At 40.4% G+C, this 21,513-nt stretch overlaps 1 protein-coding gene across 1 annotated transcript in view; it reads left to right on the top strand.

The window, feature by feature from the left end:
- Ghr (growth hormone receptor) overlaps nucleotides 1–21,513 on the top strand; it is a 246,000-nt gene that overhangs the window by 161,506 nt on the left and 62,981 nt on the right. The window contains exon 4 of the mRNA XM_059276751.1: nucleotides 15,138–15,203. Within this exon, the coding sequence (XP_059132734.1) occupies nucleotides 15,138–15,203 (66 nt within the window). The remainder of the gene's footprint in view (nucleotides 1–15,137; nucleotides 15,204–21,513) is intronic.

The following is a 21,513-nucleotide window of genomic DNA, read 5'->3' as shown; positions in this document are numbered from 1 at the left end:
CATCCAACTGACCAAATTAGCAAGCATTTCTCTAATTCCAGCTTAAAGGAATTATCATAGCTTCTCTAGAAAAATATTTACAATTGTATCTTTAGAATGCATAACCTTTGACCGTTAAAGGTGTTGCAGATGAGATAATATGGAGAAAGTAGATGAGGACCCCATTATTATAAGCTCCAAGGTTTCATTCATGTGTGAGTCCATCTAATAAACATTTATGGATGTCTGTCCTAAGTAAAAAAGATGAATGTTTTGGTTTTCAGACCTTATATTCTGATAAGGAGATAATAGAAACACACACACAACAAAAGTAAATAGTTAAATACCTTAACGCAAAGATAAATAAGAGCTGTGAAGAATATAAACATTATGCTACAGTAGAAGTGACTAGGAAGGTCTCTTAGGTTGTTTAGCAGGAACAAGTTTCCCTGGGAAGGTGTGATTTGAGCCCAAACCTGAACTACTAACACAAAGACCACTTACAAGCTAGAAGTAGGAAGAGCTAAAGCTGGAATAAGCTTGGCACATTTAGGGGTTGGGCCTAACACCAAAAAGATATTGGCACAAGAAGGTAGAGCAGTAGACTAGGGCCCATTTTTGGAATGCATCAGTCAAGAATGGGGCAAATAACAGAAGCATAATTCAAGCTGACTTAAGTAGCAAGTAAACCAACTCATTCGAGTAACTGGACAGCCAGAGGGTGGATACCCTAAAGGATTGACTAAATCTAGGTACTCCCAGTTCATTTCCCAAAAGCTGTTTTGCCTTTGGCCTCTTGAGGGTATCAGCTTCACCTTCAGGGCTGGGATGAAATATGTGAAGCAAAGAGACTACACTATCCTGTGTAGTTTTTTTTTTTCTTACACTTTCCAGAAGCAACATTCCCATTGTGCTACCTCTTCTAAAACCAGAGGAAGACGGGAATATCCTCAGCCCAGCTGCATCTATTAGAGTAGAAAGTTGGCTCAGCTTCTTTGAGGCAAGGTGAGCTTAGGTGAGGGAAAACTGGCTAAACAAGTGAGGATTCTTTTAAGAAGAAGGAAGGGGGATAAAATTAGATGATGTGGAATGATAGGAGGCAAACAGAGATACGTGAATCATGACAGATGATATAAAGCTACTTTTCATTTCAAAAAGGTTATTTTTCTAGTTTGAATTTCATATTTTTTTTTCTTTTTGTGATGGGTAGGTGAATGAAAATGTAATTGATAGTGAATTGATAGTATTGGCCAATTCAGAATGGCCACGCTAACTACACAGAAGTTCACTGAGATATAAAGAGTTTGAGACTGGCCATATGTTTGAGTGGCTTCCTTAACCCAGCTGTGCCATCCTTTTGTTTGTGAATTAACTAGAATAGAGTGACTTGATTTAAAAGAAAGAGGAGGACAGGAAGCGGGCAAGGCAGGCTGGGTAAGCTGTAACTGTGTGGCCACGCGAGGAGTCTGAGCTTGCTGAGTGCATGGGAAGCCAGTGGATAACTTTTAGACAATGAAGTATAATCTGGTTTATACTTTAAATTAGTTTTAATGTTTAGGTGATTAGTTTAGCAAGGAAAAGAAGTGTATGTGTGAGAAACAGGAAACCACTTGAAAGCCTGGGCACACAGGATGTGCGGAGAAGTAAACGTTTCGAAACAAAAGTGGCATAACTTGTGCTGGAGTCGATGAGGCGCCGGGAGTCAGAGAAGGTGAAGAGAAAAAGATAGCACCGACTCTGGCTTGGATGCCGGGGTGGATGATGGCAGAATCTCCAGAGATAGTGCAGTACCAAGAAGGAACAGATTCTGCCAGGGTACTCTGTGGGGCGTTTACCCACCAACCCCACAGTTCCCCAGAGTTTTCTTGAGTGTGAGCAGCAGGAAATATTAGATAGAAAGATTTAGATTGTGGAGATAAAGGGATAGAAAAATACAGGATAGCCTCAAGAGGGTCTGGAACCTATTCCAACGGGCCCTGACTGTCTCTGTCCTAAGGCATTTATAAAAAAACACCAATGGGTAGAACAAAAGACCTCCCCCCAGCACAGCCAACTGCAGACCATCTCAGACACCTGCACTCAGGCCCGTGGTCCAATCATCATCTCTATACAGACCTGCTGGGTAAAGCCACAAGGAACCTGAAAAACGGGCTCCCACAGTACTCGGGTTTTGTGTTAGGATAGATACCAACTGGACATCACATGAAGAAACCGAAGAGACTGAGTAGAGTCTAAAGTTAATGGAGATACTTAAACTAAACATAGAAATTTGGCACCACCGATAAAGAGGTGATATGTAAAGCTACTAGACATGAAGAGAGTCGTTTTTCAGGAAAAACAGTAGCTGAAGTAGCAGAGAGAAGAGTTCCGTGACAGGTCAGTCCTTAAGGGACAGGTTTAAAAAAAAAAAAAGAAAAAAGGGGGTCCCCTAAAGGAGACCAAAAAGAGCGGTGGTGCGGGGTGGTAGAAGGGAAGTCAGCAAACTGCACATTGTGAAAGCTAAGCAAAGCTGCTGATGTTTTTAGGCAGTAGTAGCCCCCTGGATGAGGGGCATCTGAATTGTTGAGAAATATAAAAACTGAAGCAGCACCGTTTGATTTGACAAGAACCAGTTTCAAAGATGGGAACGGTCAGAAACACAACTGAAGTAGAGTCAGGAGAGAAGGGAACCCCAGGAGATAGAGACAGCCATTCAGATACGAACTTCCAAATCTAGGAGTAGCAGAGAAGTTACTATGAGTGAAACTCTTTACAAGCCAACAATAATATGTGCTTTCTAGGTAAGAGTTGTATTCTTTTCAAGATGTTCATCTTTAGAAAGAGCAACAACTTCCCGCGATTCTTGTTTAAAAAATTATGTCGGTGTTCCAGGTGTTCTAACCTCTACAGATCTCTTTTCTCTGTGTGCTCACTTTCTTATGAGGACATTTGGCAATTGAGATATTCCACTGAAAGCTTACAGGCTAATAGAAACTTCTTGATACTCTAGGCAGGAGAAGCTAGAAGCTTGGGCTACAACCTAGTGCTGGACATAGAAGAGAATGTGTTGAGCTGAACTGACATAATTTATTGCTGAGTGAAGGGTTGGAAGTTGGGAATGTAAGGAGGAAATACGACACTGTTGGGGTTGGACTGTTCACACATATTATTTTAGCTGCTCTTCAGTAATATTAGCTGCAACCAGGAAATACAGATACGATTTGCTGCATATCCTAAATTTAAATTATAGGGATCCTAAATCATCCTTTACTCCCTCCAACCAAAGTTATCTTTGTATGTCTTTTAAGCTTGCATCCACCAGAAAGTCCAGCAGGATACAAGTTCCACAGGCGTTCCCCCCCTCCACACACACACCCTCCATGTTCTCCTTCACCTTCTGGCCTCAGTACAATGAAAACTCTGTTCTGAGCTTGGCTAGCTGCTGCTTTTCCCACATTGAACTAGGGAACATTTAAAGCTATATGCTGCTCTTGTCCTGCCAAAAGCCTATGGGCAAGGTGCCCCTTTGGGCTGACACAAAGATGCACTGTGCCAGGCATCGATGGCCAGAGAAGCCAGGCCCATATGGATTATCAATAAGGCTTTTGATTCTGTTCATAACATATCATCAACAAATTAAATGTAATTCAAACAAGGAGAGCAAAACTCATGTTTTCCATTTTAACACTTTGTCTGCCTTATAGCTGCAAAGATATACAACTACTTTTCTATTTAATATACTCCTTCCAGGAAGAAAATGGCCTAAGAAGAAAAAAAAATGTCCAGTATAATTTCACATTTAAATAATAGTTTGTGGTCTGATTAACTATTTTGATTTTAATTTTAATTGTTAATATAAAGTTAGATTTATATTTAAGTCACAATACCATAAAGGATGCCAGAAGATACAAAAGGAGAAAAGCAAAGATTTAAAAAAAAAAAAAATGCAGTAGCATCAGGCCAAGAACATGCTCACAGTGACCATGATATTACACTCACTTTGGGCAGAATTTCCATTTTCTACTACAAGATCTTATGGTTGTCACTTCCCTATTAGCCATAAAGCAGATCTTCAACAATTCCTTTCTGAAATTAGCATTCAGAAAATAATAAATGAATGAATGAATGTAAAATGGTTTAAATGTTTGAGAGAGGCTTCATTAAAGCTTTCTGTCATTTTGCTACAAATGTGACACATGTAGAAAATGTTCCCAGGGGGGACTAGAGAGATGGCTCAGGGGTTGAGGGCACTGGATGCTCTCCTAGAGGACCCAGGTTCGATTCCCAGCATGCACATGGCCGCTCACAATCATCTGTAACTCCAGTCCATGGGGATCCAATCCCCTCTTCTGGCCAGCTCAGGCACCAGACATAGACATGGTGCACAGATATACATGCAGGTAAGACAGACAAGCAGGAAAAACATCCATACACATAAAATAGAACCTTTCAACTAAGGTGTTTTCTTTACAAGTAGTAATAAACAGTACCAGACAGATATTAATTTTAAAAGAGGTTATTAGAACAAAAGGTCAGATAGTCATTGTACTATAAATTTTGATTGATGGTCTATTATGTGCAGGGTCAGAAAGAATGAAATATGGTTCTTTCAACGGGCTGAAATATAATTTAGAGGGGTAAGAATATCAACACATGCAGATTAAACAATGCAAGCTACAACACAGGACAATACTCATGCTCTCAATGAACAGCATGGCTCTTAATTGTATTCATTCACGGTATCAGAATCAGCATGTGCCTGGATTTCTGCCGAGAACTTTCATTTCATTTCCCCAATTATTAACTCTCCTCCATAATTGAGAATTTTCTCTGATCTTTCCATTCTATAAAAAGCAAAATAAATAATAGAAGGTAAGCAAAGACCTAAAACCAAGAATGTGCTATACAGCAACTAAATTCCTTGGTCTGGGTCTAAGGATACTTCTAGAATAACAGAGAGAAGAGCAACTTGGGATCTGTGTTAATCTACTCGCTCCCTTTGTGCTTGCTAGGTATTCAGTAAATATACTTTGGACCAACATGCTCCACTGGTCTGTGTCTGTATCCCAAACAAAGCGCTCCGGCCTAAAAGGACTTAATTAAAACCATAAACCACATGGCCTCGAGACTCATTCCCAGCAGCTCCCATTTCACAACTGCTGCAGCAAAGGCCTGAAGTGGGATGGTCACACCACAGTGGGAGTCTGTCTGAGTTCTATTTCATTGGGGTCCATTTCATGGACTCTAGTTCTTAATTGTCCACAAAGCCTTCTTCCAGCTGCAAGCAGACCTGGCCTCTGGCATCTCTGTAACCACAAATATTGTCCTCCCTATCACCCCCTCTGCTCCTGCCACACAATCCTCTGCTACTCCCCAAGTGTATTTCAGGACCTATGTATTTGTTCTTTGGCCTGAAATGTTGTTTCACAAAATATATGTGGCTCATTACCAGACTATGGTCTACAGTGGGTTTTTGGGGTTTTGTTTTGTTTTGTTTCGGTTTTGGTTTTTGTTTTTGTTTTTTGTCTATATGTTACTATTCTGAACTCCAACCTGGAATTATATTATATACCTGTTTGCTTCTCTTCTTAACCTCCCCACCACACATGCACTAAAGCATGGGTTCCAAGGCAGCTAAATTCCATCTGCTCTCTACCATGGTGTCCCCAGCATCTGGGGGCAGAAGCCAACACACTGTGCCCCCACACAGCAATTCTAACTCCAAAGCACTTTCTCTAGCTCAGAAATATCTATTTCCCAAGGGAATAGGAGCTTGTTCAAAAACCTTCTTGGTAGAAATTGACAAGCAGAGCTGAGAAACCAGAGGCAGAGTGGCAGCAACCCAGACCAACCTGTTTATGAAAGACGGCTGTGCCTAGAGGGGGAAAGACACACCTTAAAAACCTCTGCCAAAGTATATCCTTTCTTAAGAAACCCTTGACAAGCTGGGCTTCTGCGTGTCTCTGAGTCCAAACAAGAAGATCCACTAATTTGTCAATCATTTCCCAGAACTGAGAGTTGCCACTGTAAACAAACAGGAATCCGGCACCTCAGTGTCTCAAGACCACTGCGCTAAGGAAAATACATCCATCACCAACAAAAAAGGGAGTCAAGAGAGTTAAGCAGTCCAGTTTTGCTATTTCCTCCCTTCACTTTGAAAGCCTGAGATATTAACATAGGATGAAACATCATGAAAGCGGGTTGAAGTCTGCTCACTTTGCCCCAGATTTTGACTGTTCGTGGCCCAAATCTGTTACAAGATCTAATGATAAACTTTATATAATTTCTTTTTTGTGTAGATTGAAACTTCAGAGACCGTAAACTAGATGGTAAATTCAGAATACTAACAAAGTCATAATACCTTGCAGTGTGTCCTGAAACTGAGACACTCAATAAATTTGTAACTATGTACTAGACACTCACACTATTTACAGAATTGCACAGGTGCTATGATACACCAAGGGGGAAGTGAGGATGAGACACGTGAGCACAGTCCTGACCTTCAGTCTGGGAGGGGTTTTTTTTACTGGACAAGTCTGAGAACTAAGGTATAAGAAATAGCAAATGCCATAGTCCAGATAATTTTTGTCAGTGTTGGGGAAATACAAAGAGTGAAGAGATTATATTCCAACTGAAACAAATAAACAATTCTTCTTAGGAGAAGCGATTCACACTGATATTGAAAGGCAGGTGGGATTTGCACAGCATGCAACACAAGTGGGCCCTGACGTGCATCCATTTCCAGTTTTCATGGTGTAAATATTCCCACTCTGGATAACTTCAAGTTGAAGACATGATGTCACTGAACACGGAGCTGGGGAGAGCCACCATCCATGAGTCACCAGCTTAATTAAGTGAGGTTTCCGCTTAATTAAATCAGCCTTTCTCTGCCGTTTTTCAGTGGATGAATTAACGTGTATTAAAAGTATCTCAAACAACATTACAAAGAAGGAACACTTCTGTCCTTCACACACTTCAGTCTGACTTTGTCATACGCTCTAGGTTTGTTTTTCTACTCCTTTCTCACTGTCTTTCCAGGGGTTGATCTTGACCCGGTGCCAACTTGTGATTCCGGCTGTTGCTTTTAGCCTGGCTGGGATTGATCTGGGTTCCTGCTATTACATGGCATACCTCATTGCTTGTTGCTTTGTGGCCTGGGGTTGGTTCACACCCCTGCTGTTGTTCATAATGAAAAGCAGCTTCAGAGGTGGGACAGCTGGGTAGGATGCTTCCCAACTCTTGTTAGTCACGGGAAGAGAAAGCTCAGGAAATTGCAAGGGGGCTTTTCACAAGGAAAATGAGTGCTGGGTCTCAGCTGGTCCACGGCTCCCTTCTGCAAAGTCTCCTTGAAATTTTTCTGATTATAAGGTGGTTCCTCTTCATTTTTCCTTGTGGAAAACACACACCACCACCACCGTGCTTTTCAAAATTAACTATACTTTATAATGCAACAAGCTGTAGTTGAAAAATCAGATTCTGGTATCTGTCTTTAATTGCAAGCAGATGTCCTTGGTTTTTGCAGAAGCTGTACTGGGAGGAAGGATATTTGTGAACTCCCCAAGCAGAGCACTGAAGACAGGAAAAGGGATAGGCAAAGCTTGAAGTTAGACAGGAAACTTCCCCATTAGTCTCTCTATGCCGGAGATAAATCCCTGGAGAATGAAGGTCTGGATTTTGGTTACCTGCTGGCCTAGCTCCTCACAGAATACACACAAAATAAAGAGACTACTGCAGATGTATGCAAGTCTAGGCTTCTTTTCACTACGCTAGTTTCTCTCCAAATGTCTTACATAGTATCTGGCTATCTAGTAGCTTTTTGGGGATATGAAAAATGTGCTGGAAACTACAGTGTTGCTTCAAGCCTTCCTCTTGGGTTTGTTTAACTCTCTGTCTCATATAATGGGGCCTGTGGTTTACTGTCCAAGTACAGAAGAGACATGCAGCTTCATGGAGATGCGGAGATGCAATACCATCCTTGTAAAAGGCTCAGAGACTTTTGTTCAGATTACACGGACTTCTTCAGAGCTGCCAACAATCCTAATGAATACATACAAGATAATGCACTTTAATTCAGAGAAACTATGGGTGGAAATTCAATTAATTTAATGAGTCACAAAAGGGAAGAAATTCTAGCTTAAACCATGATGGGATTTGGGGTTCCAAGGGACCAAAAGGGCAATTGTAGCCATAGAATCCACCTGGTACCAACTACTGACAGTGGTAGGGAAGAGGGCTGGCTCAGAGGGTGCCACATGTCTTACCTGGTTCCTCATACACCAACTCCTGGAGGGCATTTCTGCCCAAACCTTCATCAACCTGCTCCTGCCAACGTGCTTTCTAGAACGTCTGAAGCATTCATATCAGTCACTCTACTAATTCATCAAATTCCTTCTAATGAGCACAGGGTAGGGTGTATCATGGGGCAACCTGAAAAGTGGACCCAGGGGATGCACTTGAAGAGTTTCCCATATGCTTCTTGTCACAAGCTTTCACTGAAATGGAGAGGGAGGAAGGAAATGATAAACATATGCATAGGACTTTGTGATATCCACACCCACCAGTGCCTCAGGGATTCTTTAAGTCAAGGCCTTGGAGTATAGATGTAATAAATGCCACAGACATCTTGATGGCTTGGCAAGTTTGAGAATCAGTGAAGTAAGTGAAATTAGAATATGGCTCCCATTCACATATAAGCTCTAATCTATAATTGCTAGGTAGCCTAAGACAAGCTATTTAACTTCCTGAGTTAAATAACTCAGAGATCAAATCCCTCACTGACCATGTGTAACTTATAATAATAACTATCCAGAGGGTTGTTGTGAGAGTTAAGTGGGAAAAACCATAAAAAAACAATACCTGGTGTGGTGCCTAAGTGCATTTTAAGCATATTATAAATTCAGGGTTTAAATAGTGCATTGCACTTTTAATATTCCCATCACAACAACCCTTTGGGGGCCGCAGAGTGGTCTGAGTCATTGTCCAGACAGTGAATTTGATATTGAGCCTTTTGCAAGTGTAAACCGGAAGGAGAAAAGTACTCATTGGCAATGGAGATTATAATTTGACAACGAATAAAAGAAGAGCAGGCGTGTGTCTGAAGGATTTCCAAGGTCGAGATCTAAGAAGAAGAGTTTTATAGACTATTTTCAAGAATAAATAGGCTTCATCAAAACAAAAAAGTCCTCAACAAATTTGAAAGTTTCCAAATAGAGATTCTCCTTCTAGAGTGTTTGATTCTCTTGTGGCCCCACACAAACATTGAAAACATTGGTAGTTTTGCAAATCACATTGCTCTACTAGGGACCATCTCCTGTGCTCCTAACAGCTCATAAAAATTAAAGCAATCATACTCACCCTGGGGAATGTATTGTGTACCCTTGAACACAAGCAGATAAGCCATGGCAGCAAGGGATGGAAGCACAGTATCCACAGCTGCTGGGTGGAGGGCAATTAAGCTGCCCCAGGGAGGAAACCAACCCTCTCAAAGGACATCTTGAGATGAGCATTTCATGACAGTTACGTTCATCATCATTATCATTGTCATTAACATACATTAACAGTAATGCAGTAGTCCTCATTACCCAACACTTACTTTGTATTAGGTACTTTGTGTTCTGCTTTGCATGCCTTCCAGCATTGTGTAAACGGGTTAGCATATGAAGTACTGTGTTCTCCTGACTTGTGTCTCCACCATTCCTTAGGGACTGGTTGTAACTGCCGTTCTTACACAAGTGGTGAATTACAATATTGGCCAGAACATTAATCCCTCCACTTTTGTTCCCTTAATAATACTAGAATTGGAGAACTAGGATTGAGTGTGTTTAGTCTCAGATTGAATTGCTCACATTTCTATCCTTATACTCCACTGAAAGTGCATCCCCAGAGTCCTTTGGGGAAGGAAAATCTACTAACTGCATGTAGCCTGTAGGAATACCTAAGCAGAGTGCTCAGGCCTATGTGTGCATACTGTCCTGAATGAAGTGCCATAATTCAAGTCCTAATAGAAAGGCAATGCCGAGTTATCCGTGGGAAAGGCATGCCCCACTGTGAAGCCAGTGCCTACTAATAAGAATGACAACAATAATAACAGGAAGACTAATATTTAGTAGTTACTTGAAGAAAATTATTTTTATGTAGGCGCTGGTTTAACCCCTTACGTGTAAACAGACAGACCCTTGTTTTACAAGCAGTGTATGACTGAGGTCCAGATACGTGCTTCATGTGAAAAGCACAAGCAGATAAAGTACAGCAGAGGTTATACTGCAATTGATCTCCTGGTAGGAACCTGTTCTTGAACAAGTCCAGCAGGAGGCGCTCCACCTCAATGCTCCCTAGTGTTTGCATAATCAAAATGTCTTTCAGCGAGATCCTTCCCAAGGTGTACTGATTTCATCCCCAGCCCAACATATCCCAACTCACGTATTCAATCCACAGCCAATGCATCACAGTTCTGTGTATATAGGTCGTGTCAAATTGTGTACTCAATCCACAGCCAGTGCATCACAGTTCTGTATCTATAGATCATGTCAACTCACATATTCAACCCACAGCCAGTGCACCACAGTTCTGTCTCCACAGGTCATGTCTTGAAGTAGTGTTCTTGATTTTGTCTTTGGCATTTGTCTTTCTTCACCATTGCTTATTGTCCTAAACTTGTCACTGTCTCTCAGAAGTGAATTTCCCAAGAAGCTTCTTGCGAAGGTGCTGTATTTCTCCCCCAGTCCTTGGCCACTCCTTTTACAGATTGTTGCCGAAAGAAAGAAAGAAAGAAAGAAAGAAAGAAAGAAAGAAAGAAAGAAAGAAAGAAAGAAAGAAAGAAAGAAAGAAAGAAAGAAAGAAAGAAAGAAAGAAAGAAAGAAAGAAAGAAAGAAAGAAAGAAAGAAAAGAAAAGGAAAAGAAAGGAGAGAAAAGGACGACAGCCATGGGCTTGCTGAGGCCAGAGGCTGTAGCTGGCTCCTTCATTTTAAAAATCCCAGCATCTAAAGGTCCCTATAAAACGTTTATTGATCCCTCTGGGTTAGATAATAAATGGGATCCCTGAAGATCATAACCGAAACCACTGTGTGGTGGCCTCATTAATTGTTATGGCTGTCGAAGTTGTGGTCTCTGCTTATGCTCTTCCGTTATTTGTCCTTCCCTTACTGGTCAGAACTTGGAGACACCGGGTACATGACTCTGACACTAATTAAAATCGATGAGTGCGCGTGACACTTCCATTTCCTAAGGCAGCATGTTGTGCGTGACGTTTGTAACCAGCATCTGCTTGGCACTGGCTTGAGTCTGTGGTCTTTCCACTAGAATGTCACTTGTTCTTTTCATGTCTTGATTCATGGCATGTTATAGAGTGTGTTGGCTGAGTAAGGCTTTTGCTTGATGAAAATGTCACTAAGTGTGCCGCAGAGGGGGAAACACCAGATGTCTCTGCGAGGAGTCAGGGAGTCCAAGGCTCCCCAAGATTTTCCAGAACAGCGGTTTGGCTCAGACTCTACTTGTGGTCTCAGAACTGACCTGCACATTCCATTGCAGTCATCATTCTTGGAAGTCTTGTCAACATTGCTGCTAACCTAAGAGCTGGACACTGGTGTCCCTTTCCTTAATTTCAAGTTGAAAATTGAGACAAATGCTGAATAATTCCATAGGCGCTCTCTCTCTCTCTCTCTCTCTCTCTCTCTCTCTCTCTCTCTCTCTCTCTCTCTCGTGCATATTTATATATATATAATATATATATATAGAGAGAGAGAGAGAGAGAGAGATGATAGATAGATAGATATAGATATAGATACACATATATATTTCTTTTCTCTCTTATTAACTTAATATCTTCCCCCTTTAAGCTATCTAAACTCAAATAGTGAATAATTATCAATAAAATAGGTAACTTACATTTGGAGAACATACACATTTATTTATCTATTTATTTATTTAGTGGAATACAGTAAAAGGAGAGTTAATCAATGTGGCCACACTGATAAGAGGGGCAAAGAGATTCAAATAACCCCCAAGTCCATCTTTGAGGGTTCTGAAGTGAGATTAGTTTTAAAATAGAAGACCAAAGGTCTAAAAAGTCCCGGCCAAGGTGTTGTCCCAGCCTAGGCTTCATGATGGCATTGGCACTGGCTTAAGTCTGGTTGAGACCCTGTCTCAAACCAACAAGATGGAGTTGCTTGCGCTAGCCCTTCCAAAAGTAATGAAAAGCCAAAGGTTATGAAAAATGGTTCTTCTGCATGGATTCCTGGCACTAACTAAATGTGTTCTCTCTTTGGTTCCTACATGCTGTTTATTATATTTGTTTCAGATATATAAATTATTAAAATATGATTAAAATAATATTTTGGAGGATGGCTCAGCAGTTAAGAGCACGTGTTATTCTTGTAGAGCACCAGGTTTAAGTTCCCAGCCCCCACATGGGTCACAGCCATCCACGACTCCAGATCCAGAGGATCTGGCACCCTCTTCTGACCTCTGGGGGCTCCAGGCACACATGTGGTACACATTATATATACGTGTTAGCAAATCTAAAAATTTTCTGTAATAATATTTTTGTGCTTAGTTTGAGGTGACAGATAATGAAACAAAACGTACTGGTTGAAGACAAGGAATTGGTGATGGTAGTGAGACTAGCCCAAACTATTATTGAGACTATTAATGCAAATAATAAATACTTCAGTTATGAAGGCAGCAAATAGACTTAATGATATTGTCATAAAAGACAACTTTTGCTTGCTGCTCATATTAAAAATTGATGCTTAGTACGTTGTGTATTCTGGGAAATATCTATCGCCTGCTTTTAATTGTTTGTCACAATCAATTATGGGAGTAAATAAGCTTCAATAAATGGAAAAAAATGTAAAATTTCAAGAGTAAGTAGAAATTTTGAAAACCAAATAGACATGCAATTTAAAATATTATACTAACAGTTTAAAATTGATTAATTAACCAGAACAATCCAAATCTTTCTTTTTAGTATTTTCAGTGATCGTGCCCAGATAACCCCCCAAATTCTACTCATATTAGAATTCTGTGTTTGATGGAAAGCCTTAACTCCATCTACTAGATTTTACATTATTTTTAATAGACACAATGGCTGCTTCTCACCAGCCAGATAACTAGGAAGAGGTCATGAAAACATTCATCAGAAAGTACCTCAAGAAGCAGATGGACTAAACTCACCGGGTCTGAAACTCAGAGGGATGAGAGTGGACCGGCTCATTGCCCACTTCATCTTTGTTTTCTTTTTCTTTCCTGTGTTTTATGAGAGACAAAGTTCTCAGTGTGTGGCCTTCTATTAAGCACTAAGACAATATTTTCAGTTGTCTGAGAGGATACAGGAAAAGCAAACACAATATGTCTGACTACACTCTTGAAAACAGAATACTTTGGTGCCCTTGGTCACTAAAGCATTATGTGTGAGAATACACTTGGCTAATACTTAGGGGAGAGGGACCATCCTATACTACAATTCAATTCTTATGCCGCCTACCTGAAGGTACTGTCTCCCACATCAGATAACAAATGAGTGTACTATACTATACTTCTGAAAGATTTCTTAGCTAGAAATTATAAATATGCTATAGTTTTGAAAGACTTTTCAGCTCAAAAGTATAGTTCCGGTGACTCCTTTATTAGATTTGAAGAATTTGCTGCACTTTGTCACAGAACTCAAAGAAGCATTAATTAATGATTTTAGTTTATTGCAGAGGGTACCACAAAGGATACAGATGATGAGATGTTGTATTAATAAGCTTCTGCTACTGTAACAAATATCTGAAAGAATCAACTTATAAAAAGTTTTACTTTGACTCACAGGTATCGAGTTTTCAGACTGTGATTAATCAGTCCCTGCTGCTTTGGAGCCCATGAAATGGAGGGCGCTTTAGCAGCAGCGTATGGAGAAACCACTTTACCTCAGGGCTGGGAAAGGGCTAAGGGTCCAGCATCCATTCTGATGGGAAGACCTCCCAACTCACCCTCATCTCTTGAATTCCCACCACCTCCAAGTAGTGTCTGGTTGAGGAGCAAAGCTTAAACACATGGGCCCTTGGAGGATAATTCACATCCACACCATAGCAAATGAAGAACACGAGAAAGGGCTGAGGAAGCACTGTGCCCTCTAAGCACCTCCAGGTTGCTTGCTGATTAACTGAAGCCCCCTGAACTCAGACCTTTACGTTTTCTGCGAATGCTGCATTCTTTGACTACATTTATTAAACTGCTGCCCATTGATGACAAACAACCATAGTCCCTTCCTTCTTCCAAGAGGCTTTGGATAACACTGGGGGGGGGGGGGGGGGGGGGAGGGACTGCCAGTTCTGTAATCACGCGTTGATTCTTCCTATGCCACTAAGGGAAGAAGTCCCCAGCCACCAGTCAACCCATTAACCTACAAAAAGGCTCATCACTGAGTATTACAAATATTTTGAAGAATTTATATGTTAAAGTACAGTAGGAAGACTAAATGTTGATTTAGCTGTATCATGTGTAGCTTCCCTGGCTTTCACTTAAATCTCAGTGTTTAGTGTGTCCTGATGGTAAGGAGAGATGATCTAGCCAGTCCTATTACGATATTTCCCACCAAGACCAGACAGCAGTTTAGTCCTTTCGTAGCTGGGGCATTTGCAAAGCAACCCAGCTGGAAAGGCAGCCTTACTTTCCATTTTTGTACTTTCCATGCCTCCTGCTTTTAGCTGCGTTATAATGACTGACTTACTGCCCATTTTTTCCATCAAAAAAAAAACCTCATGTCTCCCTTTTTCAACTTTGCACTTCCCCTTACTCTTTCCCCATGCCTAGGAATGTTCATGCTTATATTATTTCCAAAAATAAACTTTTTTTTTTTTTTTTACTAAACTCGGGTCTTTGTAATTTTAAAAAAATAAAAATAAACTTGTGTTTCCCCGTCATATGCACAGGGGAAAGTTGAGTTTGGACTCAAGTGATAGATGGTGGAATTGTTTTCATTGCTCTCTATTGTGTCTGGGCATGAGACCAGAAGTAATGGCAACCAAAAGGCTTCCATTTGCTCTGTCTTTACAAGCTCCTTTTAGTGCACAGATACAATTTTAATTTTAATGGGAGTTTTTGCATGGGAGCTGGTTGTCCAAAAACGATGCTGTAACAGGGTCACAGCAGATGGTGGTTCTACGGGCTTGACTAATGGTTTTCTTCTCTTTCTTTTCCAGCTACGCCAGCTACTCTTGGCAGAGCTTCCCCAATTCTGCAAAGAATTAATCCAAGCCTGGAGACAAGTAAGAATTGCTGTCGTTTTACTAACTCGCACTGATGGTTTCCATGTGTTAGCATAATTCAAGCTACTATCCTTTCTCTATTTGCGATACTGGTAACAGGAAAAGTGACAGAATTATAATTTTATAGGCAAAAAGTATATTTCAGGGTTTACTTTTCAATTTCTCTATAGAGCTCTTTCTTCGTTTTACTGTTTGGTTTATGTTTGCAGGTTAAGTGTGGCCAAGCTTACAGAGAGAAAGGGATTTGTTGTGGATCAACAGTAATTTGTTAATTTAGAAAGTTGCCTTGTTTTACAAATCCTGTTTTAACATTGTTGTTGTTATTTGGAAGTATTATGTAATGCTTGCATTGGCAAAAGATAGAATTTGTCTCTCCAACCGAATTTCCTTATACCTCAAAATACCGCCTTCATATGAGCTCCCTATTCTTTGTTAAATGTCGCCACACACACACCCTCATCCTTTGATCATCTCCTCTTTATCCATAAGTTTGAACTCAATCTTCAGCTCGTGGAAAAGGTTCCATAAATCTTCTAGGCCCAGTTTCCCTGTCTTCTGTTCTACCACGGAACTTTGCTCATTGTTCCGTGATACCACTTACCTCCTGGAATTTTGAATATTTGCTCATTTGTGTGTATCTGTGGTCACTTTCATCAGTGGTATAGCCACTGGTAAGTTATGGGTGGGTGCTGGGATCCCAAGTCTTCAACCCCAATCCTGCTCTTTTAGTGTGTACATTAGCATAGTATACAAAATTTAATAGATTGTATGTGCGACACAAATAAATTATGTTGAGCTTTAACCCAATGATTATGTTTTATGCTCTTTCTAACTCCTTTACATCACCAAAATTTCCTGATCTCCTAGTAGGGGCTTATTTAATTAGATTCTAGAGATAGATTTTTCTTTATTTGGAAAAGTATATTCTAGAGTCCATTTCATGCAAAATAAAACAAAAGGAAGAGAAAGGGTATATTTAATTAATTTTAAGCTGTTGCTCTCATTGTTTGTAATTACAGTGTCATAGAACCAAAATTTGGATTTTAGGAGTAAATTGTACAATAAATTTGTAACGTGAGGTTCCTTTGCAAGTGACGCAAAGTGCGGACTGATAATGCTTTCAGGAAATGGTCAATGTCATCTATTTGTCATTTGTACCAGACAGCAAACCCTTCACAACTCCCCGGTTTCAGAAAGATCAAACACGTTCATCTGCTCCCTAAGGAGCACAGGAGGTTGCAGAAGGAGGAGCAGTTTGGGTTATGTTTGGTTTGTCCAGCAACTTTTCATTCAGTATCATGACTGAGTAGTATCTATTGCTTTCCGTAATAAGACGGGGCAGAGTCAGTTAAGAATATTTACTGATGGCACATGCAACACCTCGGAACCATCCTCTACACGTAAACAGCACACGCTGCTCCCTGTTCTCCCTTCAGCTGACCAGCATGGCTTCCCCGAGCCATTTCCTTTATCAGCTCACAAGGTCTGGGGAGCTTAACCGGCATGTCTTGTCAAAATCCAAGGTTGGATTATGACCGATGAGTACCTATCATTTTGAATGTAATGATTTCCTGTTTGTGGCGAGTAAGAAAGCTAGGAAATTATTGTCTAGATCTGGTAAAAATCGAGCATTCTGATATCCTCACCCACAGAAATATCTGTGGTGATATTGTGTTCCCCAAAAATATTGTGCACCCTAATAAACTTATCTGGGGTCAGAGAACAGAACAGCCACTAGATATAGAGGCCAGAAAATAGTGGCACACAAGCCTTTAATCCTAGCATTCCAGAGGCAGAGATCCGCCTGGATCTCTGTGAGTTCAAGGCCACACTGGAAACAGCTAGGCATGGTGACTCACACCTTTAATCCCAGGAACTGATGGCAGAAAGCAGAAAGGTATTTAAGGTTTGAGGACAAGGAACTAGATGCTGGTTAAGCTTTTAGGCTTTTGAGCAACAGTTCAGCTGAGATCTATTTGGATGAAAACTCAGAGGCATCCAGCCTGAGGAAACAGGATCAGCTGAGGAATTGGCGAGGTGAGGAAGCTGTGGCTTGTTCTGCTTCTCTGATCTTCCAACATTCACCCCACTACCTGGCTCCAGGTTTGTTTTTATTAATAAGATCATTTAAGATTCATGCTACAAATATCCTATCCTCTCATTTTTCTTTATCAATCTATACAATCTTCCTTTGATCATAGAGATAATTTGATAAAGTAAGCCCTGTGCTAAACAACATTTGTATCGGTGGGCACAAGCCACACAGAATACACAGGAGCAGCTCATCAGGACAGACAGACCCAAATGCTCACATCACCTTCCCATCTGTGCCACACTATACCATAGACACTTACCTGTGATGTACACGTGACACTGGAGTCTACACCATGCGAAAATACTGGCCTGATTCTAGCAAAGACCTCATTTTTTTCTAATCAAGTAGTTTTACCTGTAAAGCTGATGTTCAACATACAATACACTAAGAACACACAATTAATAATAACCCTATGTACAAGTTTATAATCAAACAAATGGCTTGAAAACAATGCACCATAAAAGAAAAATAAAATAAAAACACTTTCAGAGATTTGATGAACTTTAAGCCAAATGTATAAGATTTTATTAAACTTATGGAAAGGAGGTTTTACAGGATCGTGTCCTTCTGAGGAAAATTTCCCCCCTCATTTTAAAAAGCCATCTTGGAACTAAATATTTGTACCCTGACACCTCACAGACATGTGCAAGGACTCAATAATTTCTCACAGGTGTAGCTGGAAGCTTCTCTCCAAGGTGATCTCAGGTCCTGACAGTTTGACAGCACTAATGGTAAGCTCTTTTCTGCCCAGTGTTTATTTTGGTGCTTCAAAGAACAGAACAAAGGTGTGTGTGTGTGTGTGTGTGTGTGTGTGTGTGTGTGTGTCCGACTATAACAGCTACAAAAGCACTCATGCCACAGGTCCTGACACACAGAGTCTTCTCCCTTCCTCCAGCTTTGTTCCCCTGGGGCCCCCACCTTTTGGAGAAGTGTTGCCCACTTTCTGGAAAGTTCTTTTTTCCTTATCTGGGGTCACACATGTCAGTCTTCTCTAAACACCTTAATACACACACCTCGAAGTGTACTCCACTCTTCTGTGTCTCAATCTGATCAAGCGAAGGCTCACAATGAGCCAGCACAACGTCCATACTTCTGTTCCTTGCATCCTCGTATTATCATATCCCCTTCCCAGAATGTACCTCTTTCCTCCTGGCATGGAACAGTCCAGCATGGTCTTTTTGTTTGTTTGTTTGGGTTTTTTTTTTTGTCCTTTAGGCATGTTTTTAAATATTACTCTATACAAAACGCTTCCTAATCTTCCCAAGAAGATACATGCTCCATCGTGGAATCCCTTGATTCTCTTTCTCTCAAAAGAGAAATCGTATAATGCAGTGTAAAAATTCACTCTCTGAAGTAGACAGCATGACTTTAAGTCCCTGATCCATGGCTTATGTCCTACATGATAATGTCTGTTCATTACTTCTTTGTGCCTGTGTCTCTATAGGTATTATAATGACATTTTGTATTTTTTAATGTATTGTTTGAGAACTTCATACATGAATATAATGTATTTTAATCAAATCCGTTCCCTCTCCTCTAACTCTTTGTGTACTTTCCCAAACACCACTCTTCCCTCCCAACTTCATGGACTTTCTTTTAAAGTCCAAATCCTCTTAGTGCTGCCAGGATATGCATGGGTGTAGTTCATTAACAAGAGCCTTTGGGGTCGAGCCCCAAAACTCTCTTCAGGGGCCAGAAAAGGATGCTACAACAAATGAGAAAAATCTAATGATCTGAGGGCGAAGGAATCCATTCACACACGTCTTGCTTCTCTCATGTCTCTGTTTCTGTTCTTAGTCTCTTCATGTTTCTCTTTGTTTCTTCTTTTTATTCTTCCACCTTTTTTCTTCTCTTCATCTTTATTCTTCTACCCATTACCAATTCCCAAGTATATATACATATACATATATATCTATTCATTAACAACTTGTTAGTAATTTAAAAAAAACTATAAAGCAAACTCTCAGGGACAAGCATTCTGATAAGAGTCACACTTGGCAAAGACTTGGTTAGCTTAATGGTGACTGACCACACCTGCAGGTTGTAAAAGTTCTGGCTCATCTCTTTAAGGGATTGCTACAAGGGTACAAGGAAAGAAACTAAACCAATGAAAGATTTGAGGAAAAGACAAAGAGTGCGTCTACTATTTTATGTGATTAATAAGATCTGGACATGATTAGTCAGTTGACAGCCTTTTTCTGTTTGTCACCTGAATCTCAGAACCTATATATAATAAGTCTACTGAGCCTAAAATCTTGCATTAAAAACTGGTGTAGAAATAAGTGTTAATTGTTTTTTGAATCAGAGAAGGGAGGTGTTGATAAGGTAGAGGTGGTAGAGGAAGCTTAAGGCAACATAAGTGCTATTGATCTCTTGAAGGACTAAGATATAACAAGCCAGAAACCTCCACTATCACTTCTAATTCACTATAATTCTTCTGAAGGGTTTTGATCCAACAAGGCCAGGCACCTGCAATTCCACTCTGTGAAAGTTCCACAGGGACACTTTGGCCAATTTGTCTTGTCAGTGGTTAAGGATGGAGAACAAGACCTCTAAGTGTCTACAGTCCACATGGAACAATAGGTCTAGTTGTGAAGCATATTTAAGTGTGTTTCTACTCATCAAAGTTATACAGTTAAATGAGAAACCATCTTCTTGACTATCCACAACTACGTGTGCCCATAAGATTGAGATGTAATCATGAGATTACAAGTACACATTACATGAGAATGCATAGTAATAGGGAGATATCATAGCTATTATTGCACAAGAAATTATAGGTGAAAGCAACAGTATTCAGAGTCAGGGACCAGTAAGATTGCCAGACAGGGTGTCCCATCTGAGAAACATTCCTCTGGTGGGTTGACATCTGAATTATTAATTGCTATAAGCTTTAATTGCATCCCGGCCTGCAGCAATTTGTGACAATGGCTCCTGACACTCCATCCGCTGGAACAAGGGCAGCCTATCAGGGGTGAATCTGAAGAAAGCTAACTCTCCTTCTCCCAGAAGCCATCAGTTGCCAGAGGCTACTCAGACAGGGTGCAACTTCCTGAGCCCCTCTGCCATCCATGCTGGAATTGTGCCTGCCTTGATCTCGTCCAGGTCTTGTGCATGCAGTCATACTTGCTGTGCGTTCATGGGTGCAAAAGCCATGACATGTCTGTCCAAAAAGCACTGTTTCTCTGCAGTCATTCACTACCTCTTGCTCTGACCATCTTTCTGCCTCCTCTTCTGCGGTAATCTCTGATCCTCGGGAGGTGGGGATGTGATCCAGATGTCTCACTTAGAGCTGAGCACTCTACAGTCTCGTACCCTCTGCACACTGGCTAGTCATGGAGCTCTGTGTTAACCACCATCTACTGCAGAAAGAGGCTTCTCCAATGAGGCTTGAGAGCTGCAGGAATCTATAGATAGAAAGACAAGTATTTAGGGGCAGCTTAATTCTAGGTCCATTTAGCAGAAAGGCCTCTAAATAGAGATTTAATAATAGCCAATTCATGAAGTTCTTATAAAGATTATATTTATTTAAGCAGCAGTACCTAGACCCTTTCTAAACGTACATGGTATGTATTGCACACTCTTGTGGCTCTTATTTTTAGTCCAACATATATTAAACTGAACACAGTGCAACTAACCCCCAATCAACTCTAATATGTGTTATAAAATCATCATTATTTCAGCCGAATATAAACTTTTGTGCATTTTCTGACCCCCATTAGTAGACTGTACAATCCTTAACATTTGGGTCTGTATCTTCTAAATCCTTGTATCTTATAGTTCCTGTAAGTTTTTAGAACATTCTGAGTTTTTAGTAAAAGAAATGTAGGAAAAAAAAAATGGTTCCCCCAACACTTAACTCCTCCCTCATTACTTCAGTGTACTTTATGTCCTCCAGTGCTAATTCATAAAAAGGGAGGAATAAACGTATTTTCTCATCCATTATACTTAGAATTTTTCCTAAACGCCTACCGCTGAACTTTAAAATCTGGCAATGAAGTTAGAGCCACAGTCTGACATTGGAGTATATTATAGAAGAGCTCTATGGAATCAGTGTTGTGTCATGACAGCACTTGAGCTGCCCAGGGTAAGAAAGCCCTGCTCCTGATTACAAATCGTCTCTGCTCCAACAGAAGTGAACCACCCTCTCAGCTTCAAGAGCTCTTTTTTTTATTATTATTATTGAATAATTTCAACATAAAAACTTGTTGCCTT

This window comes from Peromyscus eremicus, chromosome 11, assembly GCF_949786415.1.
Source record: "Peromyscus eremicus chromosome 11, PerEre_H2_v1, whole genome shotgun sequence".
Taxonomy (NCBI): Eukaryota; Metazoa; Chordata; class Mammalia; order Rodentia; family Cricetidae; genus Peromyscus; species Peromyscus eremicus.
This window is presented reverse-complemented; position numbering and strand designations above follow the sequence as displayed.